The sequence below is a fragment of the Ovis canadensis genome, chromosome 18 (assembly GCF_042477335.2).
Source record: "Ovis canadensis isolate MfBH-ARS-UI-01 breed Bighorn chromosome 18, ARS-UI_OviCan_v2, whole genome shotgun sequence".
NCBI lineage: Eukaryota > Metazoa > Chordata > Mammalia > Artiodactyla > Bovidae > Ovis > Ovis canadensis.
Genome location: NC_091262.1, coordinates 80,611,511 through 80,625,192, shown reverse-complemented (window position 1 = coordinate 80,625,192; position 13,682 = coordinate 80,611,511). Strand labels below are relative to the sequence as shown.

Here is a 13,682-nt window from a genome sequence, read left to right as displayed (position 1 = left end):
TTAATTACCCCAAGGCCTTGTACTTTGATGTTAAGAGGGAACATGAGTCTTCAGAATACCCCAAGACTCTCGGAAGAAGCACTGCAGAGGTGCACGTTGAGCTTGTAGCTACAGAACTGGTTCCTGTGGGGAAAACCAGGACCTGGTTTTTCCAGGTCCTAGGAAAGCGTTGGACCTGCAGCGCTTGGCTTTGGGGTGTGGGTGCCACCTCCTTCTGCCATCTCGTCCCCGCCTGAGTGACCTCCGCCAGCCATGCGGGGGGCTGGTGGTGGTGGAGCTGCATCCAGGGATGCCCACGCGCCCTGGCTGGTAGTAGAGAGGGTGAGGACCGCTTTCCCTGTGAGGTCCCAGCCGGGCAGGGTCCCCTCTCACTCTAACACCTCTCTGAAGCAAGCCTTACTGCCCAGAGCTGTGAACTTCTCTGAGATCTGGTTGTGGAAAGTAGCATCAACTTACGTCCCCACCAGCACCACCTGTGAGCATGACATTCTCATGGGATTACCTGTTACCACGCTTGTGTGTTTGTTTTTTTTTAGTTGTTGTTCATTTAGCTAAAAATACCTACAGTAGTTGAATTTAAAATAAGTTTTCACCATTTGCCAGTCACACGAGTCTTGATTTTGCTGGTCTCTCTCTTTTCCAGACAAAGCTGTAATCCACGCCAAGTGAATGACCCCGGAGGCCGGCTGGAGCCACCCACCTTGGGAGGCCTGGACACCGGGCATGTCGAGGAGGAGCAGGGACTGTCCAGAGGTGAGGCGGGGAGCACAGGAGGGCAGGGAAGCCCCTCTGAAGGCAGTGGTGGGCAGTGCAGGCGGCGGGGCTCACGGTGCCCACGGTGCCCACGGTGCTGTGAAGTCACACCGTCAGCCGTGCTGCTTTAGAGGCACCGCTAGTGCGGACAGAAAACGCTCCCACCAAAGCAGCAAGCTCCGAAGAAACGATGCGAAACACAACTATAAATATTTTTTCCAAATCCTTCCAAATGTTAGCAAGTCTGCAAACTGAGTCATTTGTTTTGAGTACTTGGTTAAAACTTCACCCCAGAGCTACTGCAGGAGGGAGGTGCTCCCAGAGGAGAGCGCAGGACGCAGAGACAGGGAAACTGCTGCTGGTCCCGGAGGCGCCTGTGGCCTCGCCGCTCTGTGCCCTGCGAGGCCTGCTGTGGCCTCCACAGACTAGCTGCACACACATCCTACCTGGAGACCAGGACGCTCATGCCCAGCAGTAAATAAAACAGAGCAGAAAGAGGTCGATTATGACCAAAACACGGAAACACCATCCACATTCTGATACCTGCATTCAACCAAACCATCCCGACTTTCTAAACCATTTCACAAGGCCTCGTACCATATCCCCACTCTGCCACTGGACTAGTCTTCTCAGGAACTTCTGCAACTTGAAGGTTAATCTGAAATTCAATTTAAAGGCAGGCTTTGTCCTAAAGGCCCGCCGGGGGGCTGCCGGCCAAGCCTGTGGCACGCGGCCTGGACTTGGCGCTCCACTGCGGCTCCTGAAGTCAGTAGGCGGCCCAGGCCTTGATCCTCAGCAGAGCGTGGAAGAGCGCAGCAAAAGGCCTGGGCAAGCGTTAAGCCTGGTTTTCCCCACAGGAACCAGTTCTGTAGCTATAAGCTCAACGTGCACCTCTGCAGCACACTGGAAGCTACTGAATAAGAGAATGTGGTCCATTCAACGAAGTGCCTGAAACAGTTAATGTTGAACAGCCCACTGAGCAGTCACTACTTTACTCAGAGCACAGTTTTGAGGCCCTTTCATTTGAATTTGTTCTATTTTGGCATTTTCTTGGGCAAAGCTTTGATCAACCCACAGTCAAAATTAGTTAAAGTGAAAGTCGCTAAGTTGTGTCTGACTCTCTGCGACCCCATGGACTATACAGTTCACGGAATTCTCTGGGCCAGAACACTGCAGTGGGTAGCCTTTCCTTTCTCCAGGGGATTTTCCCAACCCAGGGATCGAACCCAGGTCTCCCACGTTGCAGGCAGATTCTTTACCAACTGAGCCAAAAGGAAAGCCTAAGAATAGTGGAGTGGGTAGCCTATCCCTTCTCCAGCGGATTGTCCCAACCCAGGTATCGAACCGGGATCTCCTGCATTGCAGGCAGATTCTTTACCCACTAAGCTACCACGGAAGCCCACAGTCAATATAGCACTCCAAGTAAAGCTTACATTCCCCCAATTTTAGCTTTGCTCCCTAGAGGTTCTTCCAGAATCTAGATGCTGAAAGAAGAGGAGCTTATGGTTTCATGTCATTCTCGATGACACCAAAAGTATGAGCAACTGAAGGAAAATGGAGGTAAGATGGCCTTCATCAAAATTAAGCAATTCTGTGTGCCTTAAAAGACACCATAAAGAAAGTGAAGCAACAACCCAGAGAGTGGGAGAAAACCTTTGTAAATCATAATTCTCATAAGGGTCTGGGACAGGACTGAGCAAGTGGGTATGCACACGTGAGACGCACACATCCAGAATATATGAAAAAGCCTTACAGCTCAGTAGTAAAAAGACAAATAACCCAATTAAAAAATGAGCAAAGTACCTGAATATGTTAGTTCCCCAAATAAGATACATAAATGATGAATAAGCACACAAGATGCTCACGGCCCTTCAGGAAACACAAATCAAAACATCGAGGACATGGGACTGCAGTGGCCAGCACGGTGGCCGCGGTCAACACTGCACCGCAGGCCCGTAAGGCCGAGAGGCCCGAAGCCCGCAGCGCGAGAGGACTGCATCGCGACAGGCGCACTAGACTTGCTGCGCGATCACTTCGCAATATATGCATGACTATCAAATCATACACTGCCTGTGAAACTAATGCAGTGCTGCACATCAGTTACATCTAAATTAAAAAGAAACTCAATTGAATTATAACAAAAACTGCCAATTTGAATCAGATCAGCTTTCCTTTCTGTATCAGTTCAGTTCAGTTGCTCAGTCGTGTCCGACTCTTTGCGACCCCATGAATCGCAGCATGCCAGGCCTCCCTGTCCATCACCAACCCCCGGAGTTCACCCAGACTCACGTGCATCGAGTCTGTGATGCCACCCAGCCATCTCATCCTCTGTCGTCCCCTTCTCCTCCTGCCCCCAATCCCTCCCAGCATCAGGGTCTTTTCCAGTGAGTCAACTCTTCGCATGAGGTGGCCAAGTACTGGAGTTTTAGCTTTAGCATCATTCCCTCCAAAGAAATCCCAGGGCTGATCTCCTTCAGAATGGACTGGTTGGATCTCCTTGCAGTCCAAGGGACTCTCAAGAGTCTTCTCCAACATCACAGTTCAAACGCATCAATTCTTTGGCGCTCAGCCTTCTTCACAGTCCAACTCTCACATCCATACATGACCACAGGAAAAACCATAGCCTTGACTAGACGGACCTTAGTTGGCAAAGTAACATCTCTGCTTTTGAATATGCTATCTAGGTTGGTCATAACTTTCCTTCTAAGGAGTAAGCGTCTTTTAATTTCATGGCTAGAGTCACCATCTACAGTGATTTTGGAGCCCCAAAAAATAAAGTCTGACATGTTTCCACTGTTTCCCCATCTATTTCCCATGAAGTAATGGGACCGGATGCCACGATCTTCATTTTCTGAATGTTGAGCTTTCAGCCAACTTTTTCACTCTTATAGGACTGTTCTAATACAAATCAGAACATTCAGTAACCCCCATAATATAAAAATTAGCTTTTCCTGTTTCAATGAACTTTTTACCCTGTTTTTTAAAGAAAACCACCATGAAATATTGTTTTACACCCACTAAGACAGGCTTTTTAAACTGGGCCAAAAAAAAGTTTTTAATTAAGGGTATAGAGAAATCAGAACCCTCATACATTGCTGGTAGAATGTAAAATGGTACAGCCAGTGTGGAAAACAGTCTGGCAGTTCCTGAGAAAATTAAACATACAATCACCATATGACCCCACAATTCCACGTAAAGTTATAGACCCAACAGAACTGAAAACAGAAGTCCGTATAATTTTCTACAAGAATGTTCACAGCAGCATTATCCATAGCAGCCAGAAAGTGGGAACCCAAACATCCATCAGCTGACGAATGGGTAAACAAAACATGGCAAATCCACACAATGGAATCCTGAGGGAAAGTCGCTCAGTTGTGTCCAACATGAACTCTACAGTCCATGGAATGCTCCAGGCCGGAATACTGGAGTGGGTAGCCTTTCCCTTCTCTAGGGGATCTTCCCAACCCAGGCATTGAACCCAGGTCTCCCTCTCTGCAGGCGGTTTCTTTACCAGCTGAGCCACCAGGAAGCCCTGGTAGAAAGGAATGGAATGGAATACTATTCAGTCATTAAAGGAATGAGGTACTGACTCGTGCTACAGTGTGGATGAACCCTGAAAAGATGACACTAAGGGAAAGATGGCAGATAAAAACGCCACCAATGACAAGATCCCATTTACATGAAATAGGAAAATCCAGACCAGGCAAGTGCATAGAAACGCAAAGAAGACGGGTGGCTGCCCAGGCTGCGGGGTGAGGGTTCTGAGAGGAAAGGGGAGTGGTTACCGGTGGGCCAGGGGTTTCTTTCCAGGTGAGAAAGTTCTAGATTGGAGAGCAGGGATGGTTGCAGAGCTTTGCAAATATACTAAAAAGCTCTGAGTTGTATACCGCAAAGGGTGAGCTATAACCTTTAAGATACAGCTGGTAAGGCGGCAATGACTACCAAAGGAGCCAGACAACAAGAGGGAGCCGGCTAGTCTAAGGAGGGTTTGAGAACAGTAGAGAAGCCCTCGCCACCCATCAGCAGAGCGCCACATGGCCGGCCGGCCACACCTCCTCCCCTGTGCTGTGTGGACTGCACAGGGCAGCTGTCAGCCAGTTCTGTGTGCAGAGGAACGTGGGGCTGGTGTGCACACGGCACCGTCAGACTCAGACACGATTCCACTCACTCTTGCCATGACCCTGTGAGAGGAAGATCCGTGTGGAGCCTCCCTGTGGCCGTGGCCACTGGCCTGGAAGAACTTGGCATGGGCCTCTGACTGCAGAGGCTCCCAGCACGCGTTCCAGGTCTCCTGGGCAGGATAGGCGGTCCTCAGCCATACACCCTGACCTCTGTTGCCGCATCCCTAGGGGTTTAAGGTGCCCAAATGCAGACGGCCAGCAGCACCGGCTCCCGCCTGGCACTGGGCTCCTCACCTCTGTTGACATGTCTGTTCAGCCAGCCACTCCCGCCGCCCCTGTGCGTGAGGCTTCAGTTTTTTTTCCCAACAAAGTCACAAACGGGGACTAGAAAGCACTGGAGTAAATAACTCATTAAAGCACAACCTTCCGTGCAAAAGTTTTAATAGAAGTACACTTAGCATAGTCACCAGGGCCACTAGCTATTTAAGGGTAACTAAAGAGTGTACGAAAATCAGACTTCAGCTTTTGAGTTGAGTGGCAGAACAGTCAAATGAAAAACATTTAGGATACATGGTAAACTAAAATATGGCAGGCGCTGGGGATGGGATGGGATGCACAAGAAAACTATTTTCTGGGGACTCCCCTGGGCGTCCAGTGGCTAAGAATCCCCCTTGCAAAGCAGGGGACGTGTGTTCAATCCGTGGTTGGGGAACTAAGATCCCACATGCCTCAGAGCAACTAAGTATGTGCGCCACAACTAGAGAGTCTGTGCCACAGAGAGAGACCTCACACGATGCACAACTTAAGACCTGATGCAGCAAGTAAAATATTTTTTAAAAGGAAAAACAATTTCTTCAACAAAATAGAAAAGGCACTCACAAAATAATAATAGGCTCTCTCATCACAAGATCTTTATGGGACTTTTACTCTCTTCCCTTTGGATATTACTTGCTTAAAAAAAAAATGCTCATTTTTAAAAGGAAACAAAACATTTTTGAGAAAGAAAAAGCAGCCCTGGCTCAGATAATCATGAACCTGTTCAGCTCTAAACTCCACAAATACCAGACTCCGAGTTGGAATGCCAGGGGAATGAGCGTGTGCAGACCCCGGGCACACTCAGCCCCCGGAGCCCGGAAACGTGCCTCCGCCCTGTTTGCTGGGAGGCCCTCGCCGGCAGGTGCGGCCTCTCCCCAGCTCAACACCTCACCGGCCAACTGGGGAGCTGGGATCAGGCAACCTCTGCTTACCTGGACAGGCGGCTCAATCGCTATCCAGGCCGGAAGCATCAGACTGGGGTTCAGTGGCTGGGTGCCAACGCGGAAGTAAACGCCACCCCTGGAGTCGCAGGCCCAGACGTGCTGGTTTCCACAGGCCAGGCTTGTCAGTTTCACAGCTCCTATGAACACAGAGAAGGCACACGTGCTAGCCACTTTCGTGTGATGACTTGCGGCTCACGTAAGCTATGAACTTTGATTTTGTTCTTCAAAGGAAGAAATGACACTGCGTGTGCAGCTGAACTCTATGGCTAGAGAATATCATCGCGCACGAGAGTCACCAAGGCCTCCGGGTGCCCGGCCACCCGCCTGGTGCCACACTGCAGCCCTGCCACGCCAGAGACAGGGGAGTCAAGACGCCATCAGCACACGCCCTGAGCCACCAAGCACGGGTTAATACTTCAGCACGGGCCTCACAATGAGCTTCATCACATACACAACCGTTAGCAGCAAATCCTGGGTCTGGGGTGAGAGAATTCATTCTTTGCGTAATCTTGATCCTAATCAGAATTCAGTCCAGTTCAGTCGCTCAGTCGTGTCTGACTCTTTGTGACCCCATGGACTGCAGCACGCCAGGCTTCCCTGTCCATCACCAACACCCAGAGTTCACTCAAACTCATGTCCATCGAGTTGGTGATGCCATCCAACCATCTCATCCTCTGTCGTCCCCTTCTCCTCCTGCCCTCAATCTCTCCCAGCATCAGGGTTTTTTCAAATGAGTTAGTTCTTTGCATCAGGTGGCCTAAGTACTAGGAGTTTCAGCTTCAGCATTAATCCTTCCAATTACGATTGACTAATGAAGCCTCCTGGAATCTTCATTTTCCTTTTTACATTTCTCCTTGTTTATTAAACTAACTTTAAGAGGAAAAGAAGTGGGAGGAGCCTTTAAAGAGAAATTATATTTGATTAAGAGTTTATCTGGGAGAAAGAGCAACAGCCAACAGTCACTGAACCTCATAACAACCATACCCGGTTATTATTGCCCCAGCTCACACATGAGGCCATCAGGACATGGACATGAAGAGATCTGCCCAAGATCCCAGAGAGAAGGTGGCTAAGCCAGGAGGCAAAGGTGCACTGGGGTCTGAACCCAGGCCAGGCCAACTCCTCCCTGTTGGCTGCTCTGACCTTGGGCTCCACACATGCTGAGTGCACAGATCTTACAAGGTCAGCCTCATCACTGCTGACAAGTGAATGTACCCGAGTAACCAGTGTCTTACCCCGTCACGGAACATTTTCATCCCCCAGAAAGTTCCCTCAGGCCTCTTCTGGCCAACACCCTCTGCCCTGAGGCAGCCACTGTTGTCAGTCTGGTCTAGATGTCCAGGGGAACAGGATCAAGGCCCGCACTCCCCCGGCCCAGCTTCCTGCACTCAGTGTAATGTTCTGGACGGGACACTCAGCCATTCACCCCTCCTCACTGCTGAGTAATAGTCCGTGCCTGTAACAGCCACAGTTAGTGTCTCCTACTGGCGGACACTTCGGTCACTTCCACACTGTGCTACTAGCAGCAAAGCGCCATCGTCATTCCTGGAGAAGACTTTTTGGTGAACATGTGTTGTTTTTCCTGAATAACACCTAGGAGTGGGACTCTGGGCTATGACGTTTATATGTTTAACTTCCAAAGAGGCTGCCAGTACCCCATCTTACACACCCACCTGCAGCCCACACCTCACCAGCAACCACTCTGGGTACCTTTTCATGTCGGCCATCCTAGTAGAAGTAAAGTGGCGTCTTGTCATCGTTTTAATTTGCATGTTCCTGATAACAAGTGATGCTGAGAACCTTTTAATGTGCTTATGGGGGGCACTTCCTCTGTGAAGTATCCATCAAGCCTTTTGCCCATTTTCCAGGCTGAACGGTTTGGCTTCTGGTGCCTAAGTTCGAGGATGCGTCACTGACCGTAAAGCAGGAAGAAGGTGGTGTAGCTAGGCTCTCTGGCGGGGGGCTCTCGGCCACCCCACACAGTTGTCACCTGTCAGAGGACAGCCCATGTCATCACCAGATTGTACAGGCACGGATCCTGCAATGGGAAAATCTCACCACATGCATTTAGCTTAAAAATATTAGTCTATTACTACTGGAAAAATTTCCTAAATATGATGATTTCTCTACACCAAAATGAACTGTATTTTAAAAATCTTTTACAGAGTTAAATTAGACATTCCATGGCTCCAACATTACATATTAAAAGATCTGTAGCAATCCAAATAAAGTATTTCCAGCAGTAAATTACAGAAATAGCTGAGAAACAAATTCTCACTTTAAAATGTTAATTTAAAATGATTCTATGTTGGGATCGTCAACCTGCCCTACTAGGAACTGCTCCTGTGAAGAAAGGTCCGTGGTGAGAGAAGCACCCTGGGTCAGCACCTCAAAGTGAGCAGCGAGCTCCACCCCTAGTGAGACACAGAGTTCACATGACAAGGTCAGCGTCTTCCAGAACAAGTGTAAAAGCCTGTGTATAAATGAACTTATTTTGAACGGGAGAGACAGGTCAAAAGAGAAAACATTTAGTTGAGGGCCTTTCTGTGGTGTCCTACCTCCCAGAGGGTCTCCCGGGCTGCCGGGACGCAGGCCTATGGGGTGCAGACAGGTGGCGCCAAACACAGCTCCCAGCACCCCAGGGCTTGTCACAGCCCCTGGAGTTAAGAGCCCCGCCCCCCACAGGTTCTGCACAATGGGCTGTGAGCGGAAGTAGTCTGAGCTGAAGCATAAATGAGCTGGCGAGAGGGCCTTCCCTTCAGTGGTCCCTGCTGCGGTGGCCACAGTGCACAGCAGGGGCGCAGTCAGTCACCACCCGCGAGACGACGGGGCAAGAGCCAGCCTCGTGGGAGCAGAGAGCAGCAGGCATGTGTTAAGTCGCGGGTATCTGGGGCTTGTTGACTACAACACTAGACCAGCTAACACAGACACACTGTAATTTTCCTGTTTCCTGTTTTGCTTTTCGCTTCCATGTAAAAAAAAAGTTTTAATTACTTTATTCAACAGATCAGACATTTTCCCTTAAAGACTACTTTTTAAACATATATTTTAGAACAAAGGTGGCATTTATTTGGTTTTCACTATTTACAAAATTGCTTTTCTGCATAAATTACAGTATAGTCCTATTTGTTACCTAAAGGCATGAACTGACGCTGAATATGTCTTCATTAAGTGCTGTGACCAGATGAATTCAATTACAGACTGCGTTAGTTCGCTAAACATTCTAGTGCCTGACACAGGCATATTTACGTGTACTGGGACATGAAATGTTATGAGCATCTTAAATATCTGCTAAACGATGCTACTTTTTCCTAAAAACTAGGCTTGTCATAAATCATAATATTTCACGTTCAGTCTCTGTAACTGAGCTCAACAGCTAAACATTTAGCTGAAGAAGTCTCTCAGTCTAAGAAACGCAAACTGAAACCACAATGAGGCACCACCTCACAGCAATCAGAATGGCTGTCACTAACAAGTCTGCAAAAAGTAAACACTTAAACACTGGAGATGGGTGTGGAGAAAGGGGCCCTCCTGCACTGTCGGTGGGAACGTCAGCTGGTGCAGCCACTGTGAACAGTATGGAGGTTCCTTAAAAACTAAAAATAGAGGTAACAGGATCTAGCGATCCCACTCCTGGGGATGTATCTGGACAAAACTGTACTTCCAAAAGATACAGGCACCTGTATCTTCACAGCAGCACTATTCGTAACAGCCAAGACATGGAAGCAACCTAAATGTCCATCGATGATGAATGGATAAAGATCTGGGATAGTGCCAGGAAAGCCACTTGCAGCAACATGGATGCAACTAGACATTATTATATTAAATGAAGTCAGAAAGAGAAAGACAAATATATTTTTTGTCTATATATATAATTTATACATGTAATAATTATATACTATAATAATTTCACTTACACATGGAATCTGAAACTTGACACAAATTAACTTCTCTATGAAACAGAAACAGAATCAGGGACATAGAGAACTGACTGGTGGTTGCCAAGGGGTTGGGGTTAAGGGAGGGATGGATTCAGAGGTTAGGGTTAGTAGATGCTACGCTATTACATGTAGAATAATAACAAGGTTCTACTATATAGCACAGGGCACAACAGTCAATATTCTATGATGGAATTTTCTAATATTCATAGAATATTCAACATTCTATGATGGATAAACCATGATGGAAAATAATATATATGTGTGTATGTATGTATAACCGAATCACTTTGCTGTACAGCAATAATTAATGCAACATTGTAATATGGGAATAGAATCTAAAAAAGGGTGGATAGATGTATAACTGACTTACTTTGCTATAGTTGTTTGCTAGACTTACTTTGCTAAATTTGTTAGTAGCAACTAACACAACACTGTGGATAAACTATACTCCAATAAAAACTAACTGAAAACCTCACAACACTGTAAATCAACTATACCTGAATTTAAAAAGAGAAAAATAATTCTCTTAATCAAATCCCAAAGCAGCGATTTAGTAATGTGTACAAGGACAGAAAAGAGGAATGCTATATCTTGAAAAAGACAGACAGAAAAGACAGAAAGCATGTTCATGATTTGATACTTTGCTAAAGTCATTCTGAAAACTGAAATACCTGCTTACACTGTAAGAGGCGGTGACATTCCAGACTTTAAATGACCTGGTGCTGCCCATGGTCAAGGCCGCCATGAGGTAGCCTGGATCACACTGCTAGCGCTGGGAAGATGGGTTTCTGTTTTTTTGTTTTCAGGGTCAGAACATCCGTAAAGAGGCCAGGACTGAAAGGGAACCAGGTAATAAAGCACATCTCTGAACAGCTCTGATAAGCCAGCATCTCCTACCTCACGCCCTGGGCAAGCGGATGATAACGTGGAGCTGGACTAATGAATTATGGTGAAGACATCTTGTACCTGTTACTAGTTTTATTTGTGATGATCAGCAACAAGGAATCAAAACCCATGTTCCAGAATTACTTAGAAATGGAGTTGCAAAGTGATGGCAGCCTGCCTGACAGTCTAATTTCTGCTGCGGGTGGATATGGCCATGCGCAGGGCCCTCCACCTCCAATGGAAGCTCCTCGAAGGTCTGAAAGGAGTGCGTGCTGGGGCAGCGTGGGGACAGGGTGCTGACTGAGGAAGGCAAGAGCAGGGTGGACGCTCTAGACCACAGGGAGAAAGGGGAGCCCGGCACAGTAACAGCAATGGCCAGCACGGGGGACCCCACTGCACCAGGCCCTCAAAAGGCAGCCGGAGCTGGCCAGGCCGCCAGGGTGCGGGTGTCACCGCAAGACTGAAACTTGACTCCAGGGCCTGTGGAGCCATTTAAGGTCAAGCACGGGTGGTGTCCTGAGCCGAGTTTTAGGAGGAGAGCTCAGGCAGCTGCGGCGGGAGTGGGGCACCCTGGAGCCGAGAGGCGGTGATGGCCATGCGGGAGTGTGTGCGGGAGTGTGTGCGGGAGTGTGTGCGGGAGTGTGTGCGGGAGTGTGTGCGGGAGGGGCAGAGCTCTGGCCCTGGCAGCGGTGGAGGGAAGCAGAGGATAAGACAGCCCAGGAGACCTTCTGGTGAAGACGGAGAGACACACTGTCGACCACACTGACCAGCAGAGAAGCAGAAACAGCCAGAGAAGTTAATGGAACAGAGAAGTGAAGTCAGGAAAGAGAGTACATTCTGGACCATCAACAAAATGAAAAGGCAACAACATCCTGGAGTGTCAGGTCAAGCAGGCTTCAGGAAGCATTACTATGAACAAAGGGCTTCCCAGGTAGAGCTAGTGGTAAAGAACCCACTTGCCAATGCTGCAGGTCTGAGAGATGTGGGTTCAATTCCTGGCTCGGGACTATCCCTTAGAGAAGGGCATGGCAAGAATACCCACTCCAGTATTCTTGCTTGGAGAATCCCATGGACAGAGGAGCCTGGTGGGCTACAGATTACAGAGTCACAAAGGGTCAGAAACGACTAAAGTGGCTTAGCACTCACACGTGTGTGCACTATGAACAAAGCTGGTGGAGGTGATAGAATTCGAGTTGAACTATTTAAAATCCTAAAAAAGGATGCTGTTAAAAGTGCTGTACTCAATATGTCAGCAAATCTGAAAAACTCAACAGTGGCCACAGGACTGGAAAAGGTCAGTTGCCATTCCAATTCCAAAGAAGAGCAATGCCAAAGAATGTTCAAACTATCATACAATTGCACTCATATCACATACTACCAAGGTTATGCTCAAAATCCTTCAAGTTAGGCTTCAGTGATATGTGAACTGAGAACTTCCAGATGTACAAGCTGTGTTTAGAAAAGAGGAACCAGAGATCAAATTGTCAACACCCACTGGATCATGGAGAAAGCAAGGGAATTCCAGAAAAACATCTACTTCTGCTTCACTGACTACACTAAAGCCTTTGACTGTGTGGATCACAACAAACTGGAAAATACTTAGAGATGGGAATATCAGACCACCTTACCTGCTTCTTGAGAAACCTGTATGCAAGACAAGAAGCAATGGTTAGAACAGGACATGGAACAATGGACTGGTGCAAAATAGGAAAAGGAATACGTCAAGGCTGTCTATTGTCATCCTGCTTGTTTAACTTATACACAGAGTACATCATGAGAAACGCTGGGCTGGATGAAGCACAAGGTGGAATCAAGATTGCCGGGAGAAACATCAATAACCTCAGATATGCAGAATGACACCACCCTTATGGTAGAAAGTGAAGAGGAACTAAAGAGCCTCCTGATAAAGGTAAAAGAGGAGAGCGAAAAAGCTGGCTTAAAACTCAATATTCAAAAAACTAAGATCATGGCAGCTGGTCCCATCACTTCATGGGAAATAGATGGGGAGACAATGGAAACAGTGACAAACTGTATTTTGAGGGGTTCCAATATCTGCAGATGGTGACTGCAGCCATGAAATTAAAAGACACTTGCTCCTTGGAAGAAAAGCTATGACCAACCTAGACAGCATATTAAAAAGCAGAGACATTACTTTGCCAACAAAGGTCTGTCTAGCCAAAGCTATGGTTTTTATAGTAGTCATGTATGGATATGATAGTTGGACTATAAAGAAAGCCGAGCACCAAAGAACTGATGCTTTTGAACTGTGGTGTTGGAGAAGACGCTTGAGAGTCCCTTGGATAGCAAGGAGATCCAACCAGTCCTTCCTAAAGGAAATCAGTCCCGAATATTTATTGGAAGGACTGATGGTGAAGCTGAAACTCCAATACTTTGGCCAACTGATGCAAAGAACTGACTCATTGGAAAAGACCCTGATGCTGGGAAAGATTGAAAGGAGGAGCTGAAGGGGATGACAGAGGATGAGATGGTTGGATGGCACTGCCAACCTGATGGACATGAGTTTGAGCAAGGTCCTGGAGTTGGTGATGGATAGGGAAGCCTGACGTGTTGCAGTCCACGGGGTTGCAAAGAGTCAGACACGACTGAGCGACTGAACTGACTGAAGGGGAGAAAGAGGAAGCAGCGACACACTTTACTTTCTCGGGCTCTAAAATCACCGCGGACGGTGGCTGCGGCCATGAAATTAAAAGACGCTTACTCCT

At 47.7% G+C, this 13,682-nt stretch overlaps 1 protein-coding gene across 6 annotated transcripts in view; it reads right to left on the bottom strand.

Moving 5' to 3' along the window:
- TECPR2 (tectonin beta-propeller repeat containing 2) overlaps positions 1-13,682 on the bottom strand; it is a 100,643-nt gene that overhangs the window by 19,139 nt on the left and 67,822 nt on the right. For all 6 annotated transcript variants that reach the window (XM_069559545.1, XM_069559547.1, XM_069559549.1 and 3 more), the window contains exon 17: positions 6,122-6,270. In XM_069559545.1, the coding sequence (XP_069415646.1) occupies positions 6,122-6,270 (149 nt within the window). The remainder of the gene's footprint in view (positions 1-6,121; positions 6,271-13,682) is intronic.